Genomic DNA, 14385 nt, shown 5'->3' on the forward strand with positions numbered 1-14385 from the left:
CAGTATTACTATGAAGACATTAAAACGAAAACCATTTCTATATTTTTAAGAATTTTGCTTATTAAATTTTGTACTAATATAAATTATGACCGATTGCCTACTTTAGGTGGAGATGCTGAAAGCAAGATTAGAAAAGAGGCAGTACAAGACGTCTAAGGTGGCAGAACTGTAAGTATATATTACTTTGCATCATTATAATGGTATTGTTAATATAGGCAAGAGATAATGGTTGCTTATCATATGAAAGATATGTTCAAAACTGAACAATTTCTGCTCTGAGCTAGGAGGGTACAAACTGATATACTTTTACACAAAGTTAATACCCTCAACAGACACTATTGCATATCTGTTTTGCAGTGTACCTCTCTTCTGTCTTATCTTCATGAATGAAATGATCTGAATACTGTGTAAAACAAGTCATGGACTTACTAAAGTTCTGCTCATTAAAGCTCCTGTTGATATGTGTTTGTATAAATAGGTTAAAATGATTGAAGCCAGAATGAGAGAAATGTCAGATAGTGAAGTTTTCCCTGCATAAATCATTCTAGAAATGTGTATTCAACTGCATGAAACATTCAAGCAGGTTGTAAGTTATCTTTTATTATTATCACCATTAATGTATATATACTCATTTCAAATGTTTTTTATTTGATGTCATTTTCCTGGAAATTAAAAGAAAGTTACAAATAAAATACAATCATATCTTAGAATGATTATAGCGCAAATTGGATATGTCATTAATAATAGTACTTTCTCCTTCTAGACATATACACTTGTTTGAGTTGTTTCCCTGAAATGATTGTAAAACCATGTACTTCACGCTCATTTCATATAAAAGCTCTCTCTCTCTCTCTGTGGTTTGACATTATGAATTAGATTAAGTTTATCAAGGCAGTAAAACTTTGTAATGAAACCCTTCCTTTGTAATATAATGAAAGGTTCAATGGGGAATCATATGGTCCTTCATATACCAGCATGTTAGAGATATACAGGTATTATATCACCTAGCTTGTATCTATATACCCTTTACTTGATGAACATGTAACAAATCTCCCTCCAGAGGGCAGCATGGATGTATGACTTGACATAATATTTTACCTGTTCTCTGATGAAGAAAGAATTCATGATAGCTTTACATTTTTGGATACATACATATGTATATCTGGCTTGATATCGGTATTCTCTCTTATCATCTATGTTTTATCTTCTCTCTTTTATCTTGAAATGATTTACTTGCTTTAACTGGACTATTTATTTACACATGAAAGTAGGCACTGATCTTTCATGAATGACTTTAATGATATACGATGTCTGCCATTTTGCATGTCAATTCCTAACTCTGTGATTGATTGCTTTCATGTTTATCCAACCCACTGTGCTGGTAACCCACTTCATACTTCTATCAGAAACTACTTGTATTTCCTAAGATTCATTATTGAATACCACTATAGCAAGGGGTGTCTTCTGTGTCTTGTTTTCCCCTTTATGAATGTTATCTTAAAGCACTGAGACAATAAATATGAAGGTATGAAAACATTGCATAGCTATAGTACACAATAAAATAATTGGATAGCTTTGTGTTTTGCAATAATTGGTCATTTAAGGTAAATGAAATAAAGTATAAATTGACTCCTGCCAAAGGAACACAGCTGCAGAAAAGAACCTCTATATAACAATACCATAAAGGGGCTGCAAGTTCAAATAAATTAGGTTATTAAGTTTTTCAAACTTGTACAGACCCTCTGCCCAGACATATGGTAATACAAAAAAAATAGAAACAATTTTCATAACTTATATTTATGCTGTCTTGCTTAAAGTTCATTCACTAAAATCCATTTGCAGGATTTTAAATAAATAGTACATTGTCAAATTTCAAGAGAAGGTCAGAACACGATTCCTGAGAAGAATCTTATAAACAGCTATTAAATGATACACCATATGTCGGAAGTTGAAGGGCATTCATATTGAATTGTGGAAATGGTACTTGGGACCGAGAGAAAATTGTGTCTGGGCAAGGATAATTATCAGCTGGTTCTGAATGGGAATGGCAGGAACTCCTTGATACATGCAACCCTACCTAGATATAATTAATGCAGTTGATTGATGTCTTAAGTACAGAGAATAACAACCTATGGTTTTCATGACTTTTGTTGAAGTTGAGAAGGGAGTGGTAATTAACTTTCACTAATTACCCAGGAAGTATGTGATAAGTAGAAACTCGACACGGGGAGATATTGACAGCATGTGGAAAGAAATGTACCATATCATAATAAATAGCAGAAATAGAAGAGTGCATTGCCAAAACAAGGAAATGGTAAATACCGGTATGGTTTTATGCAACTAAACTAGATTAATATCACTCTTGTAATCGTTACCCATTGATTTAATTACAGTAAAGGATTCATCTGTTAAACTTGTCTAATATTTGCTTTATTGGCCTGTACTTACATTTCCTGCTTTGTGGTATTTTTGGTGTCTGGTAAATCAGCAGACAGCTGTTATATTAGGCCTAGCACCAGACATATATTTTTGTTCAGTTGAGGTATACTTTTTAGAAGCAATTCTGTGAAAGATATCTTATTTTAAAGGTAATACAAAGTTTGGGTATGGGGTCATGAATTTGGTTCAAATGAAAATATTGGAAGCATATGCGATCCTACAATATTCAGTGATCGTTGTCGCGGTTGAAATGGAGTCTAAAATTATGAAATTGTAATTGATAAACTCTTTGTTGTATAGCTCCCTCTCAGGGTCAAGATATTAATTAAGCTATAAAACAATGGTTCTTGACTAAAATTGACCGATTAGCTATTCCCGTTTGTAAATTATATATCACAACTACATATTCTGAAATTTTCATGGCCACAGCTACTATTGTTTGGCCATAGGCACTATTTGAAATTTATCAAAATTTACCAGGAGCACCGGTAAATTTTTATATTCAATTTTTCTCGAAAGCAGAAGTATTTTAGGGGCTAAATTTTCTAGTGCTTATAAAACATCCACAGGGGCATCCAAATATCTCAAAATTGTAAAGAATCGCTATCCACCCAATTTTCAAAATTTCCCAAAACTTTGTATTACCTTTAATAGAGACATATAGAATGAACATGCCATATGATACAAAAATACACATTTCATCAAAGGTGCAACTCATTTTATATATCTGTATGAAATCACAGAAATTAGGTAATCTGAAGAATAACAAAATCTGAACTAATAATGAAATGGGAAGAAAAAAAAACACAAGCCAGCATTATTGATGAAGTATATTCAGTCAAAATGTTTGAGAAAATTCCCCTATTTGTATATCATGCTGTGGGAATACCATACAAAATCTGGAAAAAATGAACAAAGGTAAATGATAGCTTGATTTGACTTGCATACAGCCTTTCACAACACTCAGAAGAAACCCACTCGAGGGTCTATAAAGCAGCCATAATACTAAAAACAATTGTTAATGGGTAATGACTCATATACAATATCTATTCATTCTACGGATTTCATTCACAGAAAGATGAAAATCCCCCTTCTGATAAAAAGAGGTGCATACGTAACTTGAATAACAGAGAGGGAAAGGGTGAGGAAATATCCTTGACGGAGTAGCTACTATATGTTTTGCGGTGACCAAAACTATTAGTCACGCTACTGTCCTGATGATTGCATTTATTTATCCAGCAATTCTGCACACACGTAGTACACACAAACACGTGTACCTGTGTATCCCCATGATCACATTCGTTCACATACTGAAGGTAGAATGGTGTTATAAGTGGAAAGAGGAAGCAGGAAATAGTTCACAATGATTCCCTCCCTCTCTCACTCCCTCCCTCCCTCCCTCCCTCTCTCTGTCTGATTTAACCCCAATAATCTAAGCCACGCACACATGGCAATTGAACCAGTCCTGATTCCATCAAACTTCCTGCGGTTAACTCTTTGTTTGATCACTGGTTGGATTTGGTTTCTGTACAAGCAGCTGTCCTCACTTTACAGAGCTAGTTCTCACTTTCATGTCAGCTTGGTTCACATACAGTACATATATATCTTGGTTTCACAAGTATTCTAGGAAGATATGACTGCATGGTACTGGTAGCGTCTCTGGTAATGGTTGGAAGACCTAGCTTGCTTTGATTCGTGTTGTAAGAGATGCATTTTTGCCAAGCCCATGTGATGTTTTGATTCGTTGAGGAACAGAAACTACTGTTGGAAAATGTTATTTGGACAGCATGCATGGAAGGAAATCAAATAAATTAAAGATCATGTTCAGATGAAGCAAGATATTACTATTGCCGAGTGTTGCGATGATCGAGGGGTGGTTCCTAATGGATTAAAGATCAACCTTGACTTGGAGACTATAGTTGGTGAACTCGTCTCAATCCAATCGATAAAACAGATCTGAAGCGAGACAAGAGCTTGCATGTACGTGGGATCCATGGCCTAGCTGTGTATATCCAAATAGTGCTTATTTAGATATTTTCTGTGGATTGTAAAATGAAAGGAGTGTGCTGAGAGTCTGGAAGTCTCACGAGGAAATCTACATACATGTGTCTGTGGACCAGATATTACTTGTCACGTACAAATGATGATGCAGTTGGTGCCCGGGATTGATAATATCATAACCAATGCTGACTGAATTATGGTAAGATTTGTAATTAATCAATGACCAGGCTGAGATTTATGTTAAATGTAAAAGTTGTCTTTTTATTCTATATTATAAAGGACACCTTTTATCTGGAGTAAAGAAAAGTTGTTATTCAATCTTTTGTAGTATCAAACAAGCTGTATGGCTGTAGTTCATGAATGTACCTTTTCCTATTCTCATCACTGTATAGAGTCTGAATTCAATTGATATAATAATATCTACAGAGATTGCAGGGTGATTTCTGAAGCTATATATCCACTGAAGTATAACATGCTTTTTATTTATACTACTTTAATAGAAATTAGAAAGAAAGAGCATTGATGCAAAAAGGGGTTACTATAAATATTGAAATGTGTTTTGAACACATTGTAGTTTATAGTATCTATGGTCTGTCCTACTTAACGGTACCCAAATATACCAGTGACTTTAATGCATGGATATGTTCACAGGTTGAGAGGATGTACTTAAGAGTACTTAAGAAAAATAATGATATGGAGAAGTGATATGAAATATATAGAGGAAAATACACATAAAAAGAATCATGAGAGAAAGATCAAGAGGAAAAGAGAGAAAAAGAAAAAGAAAGTGGGAGGGAGAGAGAGAAAGAAAGAAAGACAAAGAGAATAGAAGGGATAAAGAAAAGAAAAGAGGAAGAGGGGAAAAGAGAGAGAGATGCATGATCAGCTTAACTATGAAAACATGCATCCCAAAACTAAACTTACAATATGTTTGTACATCTGGTATCTAAATGATAGTGTGCAGACAGCTAGAGAGAAAGGAAAACATTTCCTCAAAAATGAATCATAATGTCCTCAACTAGAAACATATAGATTGGCATGTACTCATGAAAAATTAAACAATGTCCCTTGGGGCCATTCTTTCATGACTAATCCAAGCATATCAGTGATTCACAAAATAATATTATTCATGGCTTCATAGGAATTACAAAACTAGAATGTCACTGAAGTTTGAGATAATGTACCTCTCTTTGCAAAGGAAAAGAACATGCTAAACAGAACTCATCAAAAGGTTATTCAGCCAGTTTCAGTTCATCATTTTTTGTCTCCATTTCGAAACTAGTTTGATTTCCTTCCAATAATACTCAAATAGATATAAAATGCTTGAATGGTTGAGTATCTGAATATTATTATCTAAATATTTTTCATCTACATAATCAAATAGGAGGACTATATCTTTTATTCTTTCATTTGGTAACATACAAAATGGATATTTGGGAAAAGAGGAAGAGGTAATGATACCATTGTTACTTCACAAATCCTTGGTCTTCTCTTAATTGCCAACAACCTAATACTAATGGATAATACTTCCTATTATCATAATAAAAATCCTGTTTGTATGAGGAAAAAGGTTTCAGTTTCGTCTGATTTCTATGACTTCTCAGTGTATTAACTTCTTCAGTAGCCATTTTGGTGCATATTATCTATAGCGCTAATGAGCTAGGGCATTCTGTATGTGTGATCAAGTTCAGCAGAAGTACAGAACACATACCAGCAACTTTTGTTCAACTTTCCCGTTACTGTGACCAGCATGTCATCAATTTGTTGTTTGTGGGACATACGAACACACAGAACACGTTGAAGTAGACGGGATAAGATTATAGTCGATCTTCATCATATGCATCTGTGAATATACTTGTAATGGTATTTGAACTAGATATGTGATTAACCAGTGGTAAGAATATAGTTTCAATGGTACAGCATCATTGTAGGCTGAAGTTATCATCTTTTGGACAATTGACGTTTGAAACTTCTTTGTTCTACAGTATTGTATGAGGATTTATCATGAAATGAGATGGTATGTTTTCTTCTTGTGCTATTCATTAACATGTCTGTGAAGTGTTTTTTGTTGTAAATTTCAGGAATAAGTTGTTGTCTGGCGGAGCTAAAAAAAAATGTCTTCCATTAAATTTTCATTTATTTGCAGTGTTTGGAAGTTAAAGTCAACATATTTTGTGATTCTGTTTGTTAAATCAACATTCTCTTTTTCATATTTCCTCTCACAAATTTGCATATGTTCACAGATTAATAGCATACTGTCAGCAGTATCGAGACTACGACTCGTTTCTCTCGACGGAGCTGGGTCCAAATCCTTGGATAACGGACGACACAGCATTGTGGGAAGCTGCCTCAACTATGTGAGTGTTCGATATTAATACATTATTTTATCTGAAAAGAAAGGCATTAATTATACTGTCTGTTTGGAGCCAGAAGGGCGGTAACTTATAAACTTTTACACAGAGTTACCCCCTTCTGGCTCTCAAGAGACGATATGTAAAGGTGAATTGGTCGATGCCCTTTTTACTTTCATTTCATACTTTCAAGGATGTATAAAATTTGTTGCAACTAAACAGGATGCGATGTGATTAAAATGAATAATACAAGAATAATTTTTTTTTCTTTTTTTCAGGAAGAGATAAAGTTAGAATAATATCACTAGGAATAATACAGCGTGTCCACACACAAAACAATTTATCCCGAAACTCTATAACGAAACGTTGTATAAAGAATCATCGTATAAATTTCAGAGTGTCCACACAAAAGAAACGTCGTATAAATAATCATTGTATGAATTCCAGGATGTCCACACACAGAAGAAAGTAATCCTGAAACTCTACAGCGAAATGTCGTATAGGTGCGCAGTTTGCTACTGCAGTCATGAAATGGAAGCGAAAATGAGAGGTATGGTCTCCTTTCGCTCGAGGTCACGTTAAGCCCCGCCCAGTTAGTTACACTAGTTACACTCCCCCTGTCCACACACAACATTTTCCGTGATCGAAATGATGCCCAAACCTGCGTTTCGTTAGACTAGTTTCGTTATACGACGTATCGTTAGTGAGCGTCCCCACAGACAATTTCATCATAAAACTATCGCGAAACGGTATCACTATTGCGAAACGGTATAGCTAATCACGCCTAATCACGGAAAATGTTGTGTGCGGACAGGGGGATATATGTGCAAAATCACAAATTTATCAGCATCTTGATAAATACTTGTGTAATAACAAGCAAATATTACATCTCATATTGAAATGTATTTTACCTGTGCATTGATGTCTATTTAGTCCAGACTAGAGAATAAATTATAGGAATAGATTCTATGACGACAGGTACAAATTTCATTCTAGCTAGTAGCTATCATCACTCTGTCTCTCATCACCATGTCCTGTTTAGTTTGTAACTCCCTCTGTTATGGTCAGCTGAGCTTTGGACTGACTTCAATAGGTTCAAACAAACATCTATAAAGCCTCTAGAAGGTTGACTTTAATATTATTTGAATCTGTTTTATGTTCCTTTGGGGCCAGTAGGGTTGAATGGGGCACTTTGCTGAACATATAATATAAGACAAAAAGGACTGCCAACTGGAGCTATTATCAAATTCACAAACTTTTGAGTTTACCGGTATGATGACAGAAATCAAAATGTTTGCACCTTTATTTACAACTATGAGAACAGAATTACTGAAAAATTGAGTTAAAATCGAGCTATAAAAAATAAACCCTCCAAAGTTGCTCGTTTGCATAATTTGGTTAAATACATGTCTGGTGTATTACCTCGTTAAGGTGCCAAGACCAAGAATAAAGCCATACTTCATTGCCCCTTTGGGCCAGACAATTGGCTGATTACATGATGAGTAAAAGGGAAATGATGTGTCACCTAAAATTAGTGGTGATGATTGGTTAAGCAGGGCTGTATTCAGACTGGCCTCTCTGTAGGGGTCATCATTGTCCTTACAATCTACCCCTTCACACATGCTTCATGTCATTCACTGGATCTACTTGGAATTTAGTTGGATATCTATCAGTTTTTGAAGCTATGTTGGCATTAGCCCAATTAACAGAAGTAGGACAGTGATCAGCTGCTACTCTGATTACTTTTCATAGAAGATAAGGTTATAATCTACAGCTGATCTGCTTTGATGTTTTATGCATGGACCATCAAACCTGAGATTATAACATGTCAGTCTGTTTGACAAATTCCTGCTATTTGTGAAAAGACTCATTTTTCATGGTTCAAAGTTGTGAATACTACTTTATAACGATTACTCATGATCTGCAAGGTGTTTTGTCCAAGGACATATGTGTTAGTCTCAAATGGATTTGTGTAGAGGCTTGTTTTTCTTCCTTCTGAACATGCGATATATCCTGTAGTGTTTAGTATGAGCTTGAGTTTCTCTACAGCAGCCACATAATTCCTACTGTTTTGAAACAGAATGAGACGGATATATACTTGATATCAACTCTTTGTAGTAAACATTACCAGGATGCAGCACCTGCAATAGAGTTCTAAAAGCAGGTTTAGTTCAGGAATCATTGTGAAAGACTTAACGTATGATACCAACTCTATGACATCATGTATATTAATATCAAAGATAATTCGATGTAATCGATGCAAAACCGGACATAGACCATTTAATGCATAACAGGTGAACATTATTAGTAAAGTGAATTGACAGAGGCAAAGAGTATATTTGTGATGGTGTATAGACCAGATGAAATGGAAAGGTTTGTAATTTTTTATTATTTTTATCTCTTTTAGTTGATTCTGTTGTTTTTCAAGTTAAAGTTGAGATGTATTCATGAACAAATTAAACAGTGTTCCTTGGGGCCATTCTTTTATGACTAATCCAAGCATTTCAGTGATTCACAACATAATATTATTCCTGGCTTCATAGGAAGATGTTTTCACTTTATTTACTTTATACTTGATGAAATATACCGGAGTGTTGGCTCAGTCAGTAGAGCGTCCGCCTCACAGCCAGGAGGCCGTGGGTTCGAACCCCGGCCCCGTCATACCAAAAGACGTTAAAAGATGGGAGTTGTTGCTACCTTGTTTGGCGTTCCAACAATAAGGGATAGAGCAACGTCGATCTGGCGCTGCTCAGTGGCTGCCGGGCTCACGATCAATTGGGCAAAATAAATTTCCGTTTCGGTTTAATAAGACTTGGAGTGGTCCATTAAAGATTATTATTATTATTATTATTATTATTATTATTAGCTTATATTATGATTATTAAATATACTCAAAATTCTTATGGAGTATCATACTGTCCTGTAGACTATTGTGTACAAAAAGAGAGAACATTTAAAGAGAATACTTGTTCTAAAATAATGTGGTAAACCACACTTTGTTGATTTAATGACATAATTCTTTAAAAGAATTTGTGATATATTGATATTTGTTAATTAAAATTATAATGATGTATAGTTATTTTTAGTTAATGTTGGCGCTTTGTATCTACTTGTAGAAAAGCGCTATACAAATGTTCATTATTATTATTATTAAAATATATTTTCTGTTACATATTTCTTTCAATTTTTCTACAATATAACCACTATCATGTACCGGTATCAACTTTATTAGGAACAGAGATATAAAGTGACATCACTACCTTTCATTTCATTTCCTCAGGAGTTTGAAGGAGGTACCAGTGTACAGGGTCAAAAAATGGGGTTTCTCCTTCGATGATCTCCTGAAGGACTCCCTAGGGAGAGATCAGCTCTCAAAGTTCCTGGCTAAGGAGTTCAGTGATGAAAACCTGAGGTAACCCAGCAACTAACAAGGAATAATGGAATACCAATAATAATATTCCAAATAAAGCCCAGAGTTGAAATTGATATGTTATCATCATTCTGTCTCCAGACAGATATATCTCAAGATGCTATAATGTCCCACTTACTCAGTGGTTTCTAACAAAGAAAACCTCGATTTGATTTGTTACCTATTTGACTTAAATAATCTTACAGCCTTTTCACACAGGGGTAAAATTCTTTAAGCTGATTAGTTTAAAGAGCTTTAGACTTATCAGCTTTAGATGAAACACCATTCACACACAGAAAATTTTGGTTCACTGCTCTTTAAACGCTCAGTAGGGCCATACGAGCAGTGACTCACTGCTCGTAAATGTGCAATGGCCCTACTGAGTGTTTAAAGAGCAGTGCCCGGTCTTAGCTCCGCCCAGTTAAGGACATATATTCGTTCACACACAAAATGTCCTGCTCTCTAGATACGGACTTCGTATCTGCAGCCTGCTCTGACCGGCTTATAGACTGCGACTTCATATCTGTCCGAACCTCGTATAAACGACGTTCACACAAGGAAAATTGACTTTAAAGCTGTTTAGTTAAAGAGCTTCAACTTAACAGCTTTCGATACAATGAATTTTACCTGTGTGTGAAAAGGCTGCATGAATTACTAACTTCTTTAAGAAGTTAAAGAAGTTTCCCTCATCAGTGTTTCGTTTGATGCATTTTACATGGAGTAACTTTTCTTTTGGATTTTGTGAACCCCTACAATATTTCAGTTGTTCAAAAAAAATTCTTCCAGAAATAACATCATTATGTCCTATCTAATTATTTGTTTTCCTTTCATATACAACTTCACCATCTTAATCTGTTATTTCTTGAATTGGGTATGACCTTTTGAAAGGAAATTTCAATGCATTTTTCCCCACAAATACTGTCAAATGCTATCTAATTGTTCTCTTTAACTCTTTGCTCCCTGGTAAAAGTAATGCAGAAAATGTTTATATCTCTGACTTTTACAGGTTTTGGATTGCATGTCAAGACCTCAAAAAGATGACTTTCAGTCAAGTACCAGCAAAAGTGCAGCAAATATACAGGTATGTACACCATAGTACAATAACACTTCAGAGTTAAGTTTGAGAGTTTTCTGAGAAACATCGACAGTAACATAACTTATGGATCTTCACAATAATTGTTAGCTGTTTTTCATAGTTTAATTACATTAACTAGCGATAAATAAATTCATTCACCAGTTTCAATCACGATATTGAACTGTGGTTTCTATTTGGCCCTAGAGATAAATGAATATCATTATTTATACAGGGTAATTAATAGCTTGATTAGAATAGCTGCCTCCCACCCACATTTGAAACCCATTTCTTTATTATGGTTGGTAACATTATCTTCTCTTTTTGTGCACAGTGAATTCTTGTCAGACAGTTCACACAGTCCCATCAACGTGGATTCAAAGATCCTGGACACTACACGCAAAAACATGAAGAACCCCAACCGCTACACCTTTGATGCCGCCCAGGAACATATATACACGCTAATGCGCAGCGATAGTTACCCCCGTTTTCTCAGGTCGGAACAGTACAAGGAGCTGCTTAACCCAAAGAAAAAGGTGGGTACCATGGCAACCAAAACATGACTTGAAGATAGCATTATACAGATTGGACATCATTATGCTTCTAGAATTCATCAGAAGATTTATTATGTCTCTTTAAAGTGTAGACTGGCTGCCATTCCACAGTTATTAGCAAGTTCTCAATCATGATATTGACTCAAATTAGTTTGCTCAGCTTTTCTTTTCATGTAATACACATACTCCAAATTTACGCCTTAATTGATTTGCATTAGATTATTTTAGGAAGTGCTAGGCAAAATATCTCACTTAAAATTTTAACAATTTTTGCGCTGGCTTTGCAAATATGTTTTTAATTTTAGTTTTTCACTGTTAGATGATTTATTATTTCTGTCAAATAGAAGGACAAAAATTAAGCACTTATAGATCTATTGTTATAGTATATATTTGCAAAAAGCACTTTTTTAAATTTGAAAATGTCTTAAATCTTGTCACACTTTTCATGCAAAAGATAGTTTTAACAGAAGAATCTCCATTTTCATTCCATACTCTAATTTAGATAATGTATACATATATATATACGTATTTCCAAATGTATTTCTCTGAGTGAAGAAGTTAAGTTCCTTTTGCTATGACTGTTCAAAATGTTAAGGGAGGAAAGTACACTCAATCATAATCTGAAAATGGTGAGTTGTACAGTAATGCATGGAAATGATAGTTTGGATAATAATTTGTTTTCAAAGAAGCAAACTTAACCAACTTCCAAATGGATAATAAATACAAATCAGTTTCACTTTCAATACTAATTAATTTCAATTTCAATTTTAGTTTCAAATCTAGCTGAGAGTACAACAACAGTCACCAATTTTTAGTCTGTAATTTTTTCAGGTAGAAAGAGGAGGATACAAAAATTATGATTTCTGTAATGAACTTCAACAGGTTGTAATATGAAGAATAGTTCATATACAAAAATTCCCACTATATCTTCTATGATAATACATTAGAACACAAGAAGTTTAAAATATTCAGGATTTTGTCTTCCATCATTCTTAGGGGGAGCAATAATATAATCTTTAAGAAAATTTGATTACTAAATGGATAAAGTTGAATATGGTTTTGTAGTGCAATTTTCTATAGAAACATTACATTTGGGACAGTTTACATGTGGGAGCACACCTTTTAAAAGTGTATTGTTTTGTGTGTATTGATACTAACAACTATCCTTGCTTTCACTTAAGGCTCAAAGGAATAAGAAATATGGGTGTTGGAGTTAAAGAGTTAGTTATAAATCACATACCCTCTGAAAATATAAGCAGTTTAGCTTCAAACATTCATAACTACAACCCTCTTTCTCCCTGTACTCTGAAATACTACCTATTGTCTTATATTTGGCTCATTTCATGAAAATTTACATATTTTGAGAAAAAACTACTTTCAAAAGCAAGCAAACCCTCCACATTAATAGGAATGAGATAGAGATGAACAATATAACATGACTTAAGACTAAACTGGAAATAGATAAAGAAGCAATACAGTTTTTTGTGGTTTATTTAGAGTGAAAGCAAGGACTAGTTTTCTCAAAGTTTTTATGTTGTTTGCACTCTACATTGTTTGGCCATCTCTATAATTTGAATGAAAAGAAAAGATTGCCACTGGTTTGCTGTGTTTCTTTCTCTGCACTGATTTCATTCATAGACTTATGATGATTATTCACGCGTGTGTTTCTCACTCACGAATGCAATTATCATTTCACTTTCAGCTGTCTTTGAAGTTTTTCAAACACACCATTTCCAAGTGTTTGCTTTATTTCCATCTTATAATCATTTTGTTTTCAGAATCTCTTTTCACTATCATGTTGTACACTATCCTGTAAGGTTACATATCTCTTATGTACATGTATGTATGTATATATCTATAATATTCTTGTTTCTTGTAAACTAGAATATTACACTTGATTAAAATTGTTTCTTTCTTTTACCCTTATATATATTCTAATGATTAATTGTCTATATTCATTTTGTACTGTAGGAAAAGAATATGAAAGATTATGACACATTTATTATATTTTTGGAAAACTTTTCCCATCCATAGAGTTGATATGGGCAGTATAGAAAATGGTAAATTGGTATTATAGTGGGCATTTTTAAATATATAGGTAATATAAACTATCAAAGGACTAAATACAGATTTAGTTTAGCAGTTTGACTAATCAATTTAAGGATTCTGAATAAATGAATTCTGATAGTTTCAAAGATGCTTTAGAGTGTCCTGCATAACTGAGTGATATTACTGTTCCAAAATGAATGTGACTTTAATAAACACAGAATGGATTTACATAGAAAAGTTTTTATGAGGTACTTTCCTGCAGATTCATCATAAAGAAATTTTGCATAAAGAAATGTATATCATAGATTTATGTAGATACATGGTTCTCTTTTTGTAAGGAGTCATAAAATTGGATTGAAGGAGTATAAAGTAAATATTATATATTAAAAAATTCTTCAAGAACTTTTCTGCTAGTTGGGTTCTGTTTAGACAAATTGTTCAGATAAGAATTTATAGGGAACATTCATAAAAAAGGGGAAATATGTCAATCATCTGAATTATCAATAATGA

The 14385-nt window shown here is 33.9% G+C and overlaps 1 protein-coding gene across 4 annotated transcripts in view; it reads left to right on the forward strand.

Annotated features, from left to right (window-relative positions):
• The window catches only part of LOC576914 (regulator of G-protein signaling 7), a 63656-nt gene that overhangs the window by 34628 nt on the left and 14643 nt on the right, over positions 1-14385 (forward strand). For all 4 annotated transcript variants that reach the window (XM_011674058.2, XM_011674060.2, XM_011674059.2 and 1 more), the window contains 5 exons: positions 107-168; positions 6684-6797; positions 10072-10203; positions 11207-11281; positions 11607-11808. In XM_011674058.2, the coding sequence (XP_011672360.1) occupies positions 107-168; positions 6684-6797; positions 10072-10203; positions 11207-11281; positions 11607-11808 (585 nt within the window). The remainder of the gene's footprint in view (positions 1-106; positions 169-6683; positions 6798-10071; positions 10204-11206; positions 11282-11606; positions 11809-14385) is intronic.

This window comes from Strongylocentrotus purpuratus, unplaced genomic scaffold (assembly GCF_000002235.5).
Source record: "Strongylocentrotus purpuratus isolate Spur 01 unplaced genomic scaffold, Spur_5.0 spur5_scaffold_5, whole genome shotgun sequence".
NCBI lineage: Eukaryota > Metazoa > Echinodermata > Echinoidea > Camarodonta > Strongylocentrotidae > Strongylocentrotus > Strongylocentrotus purpuratus.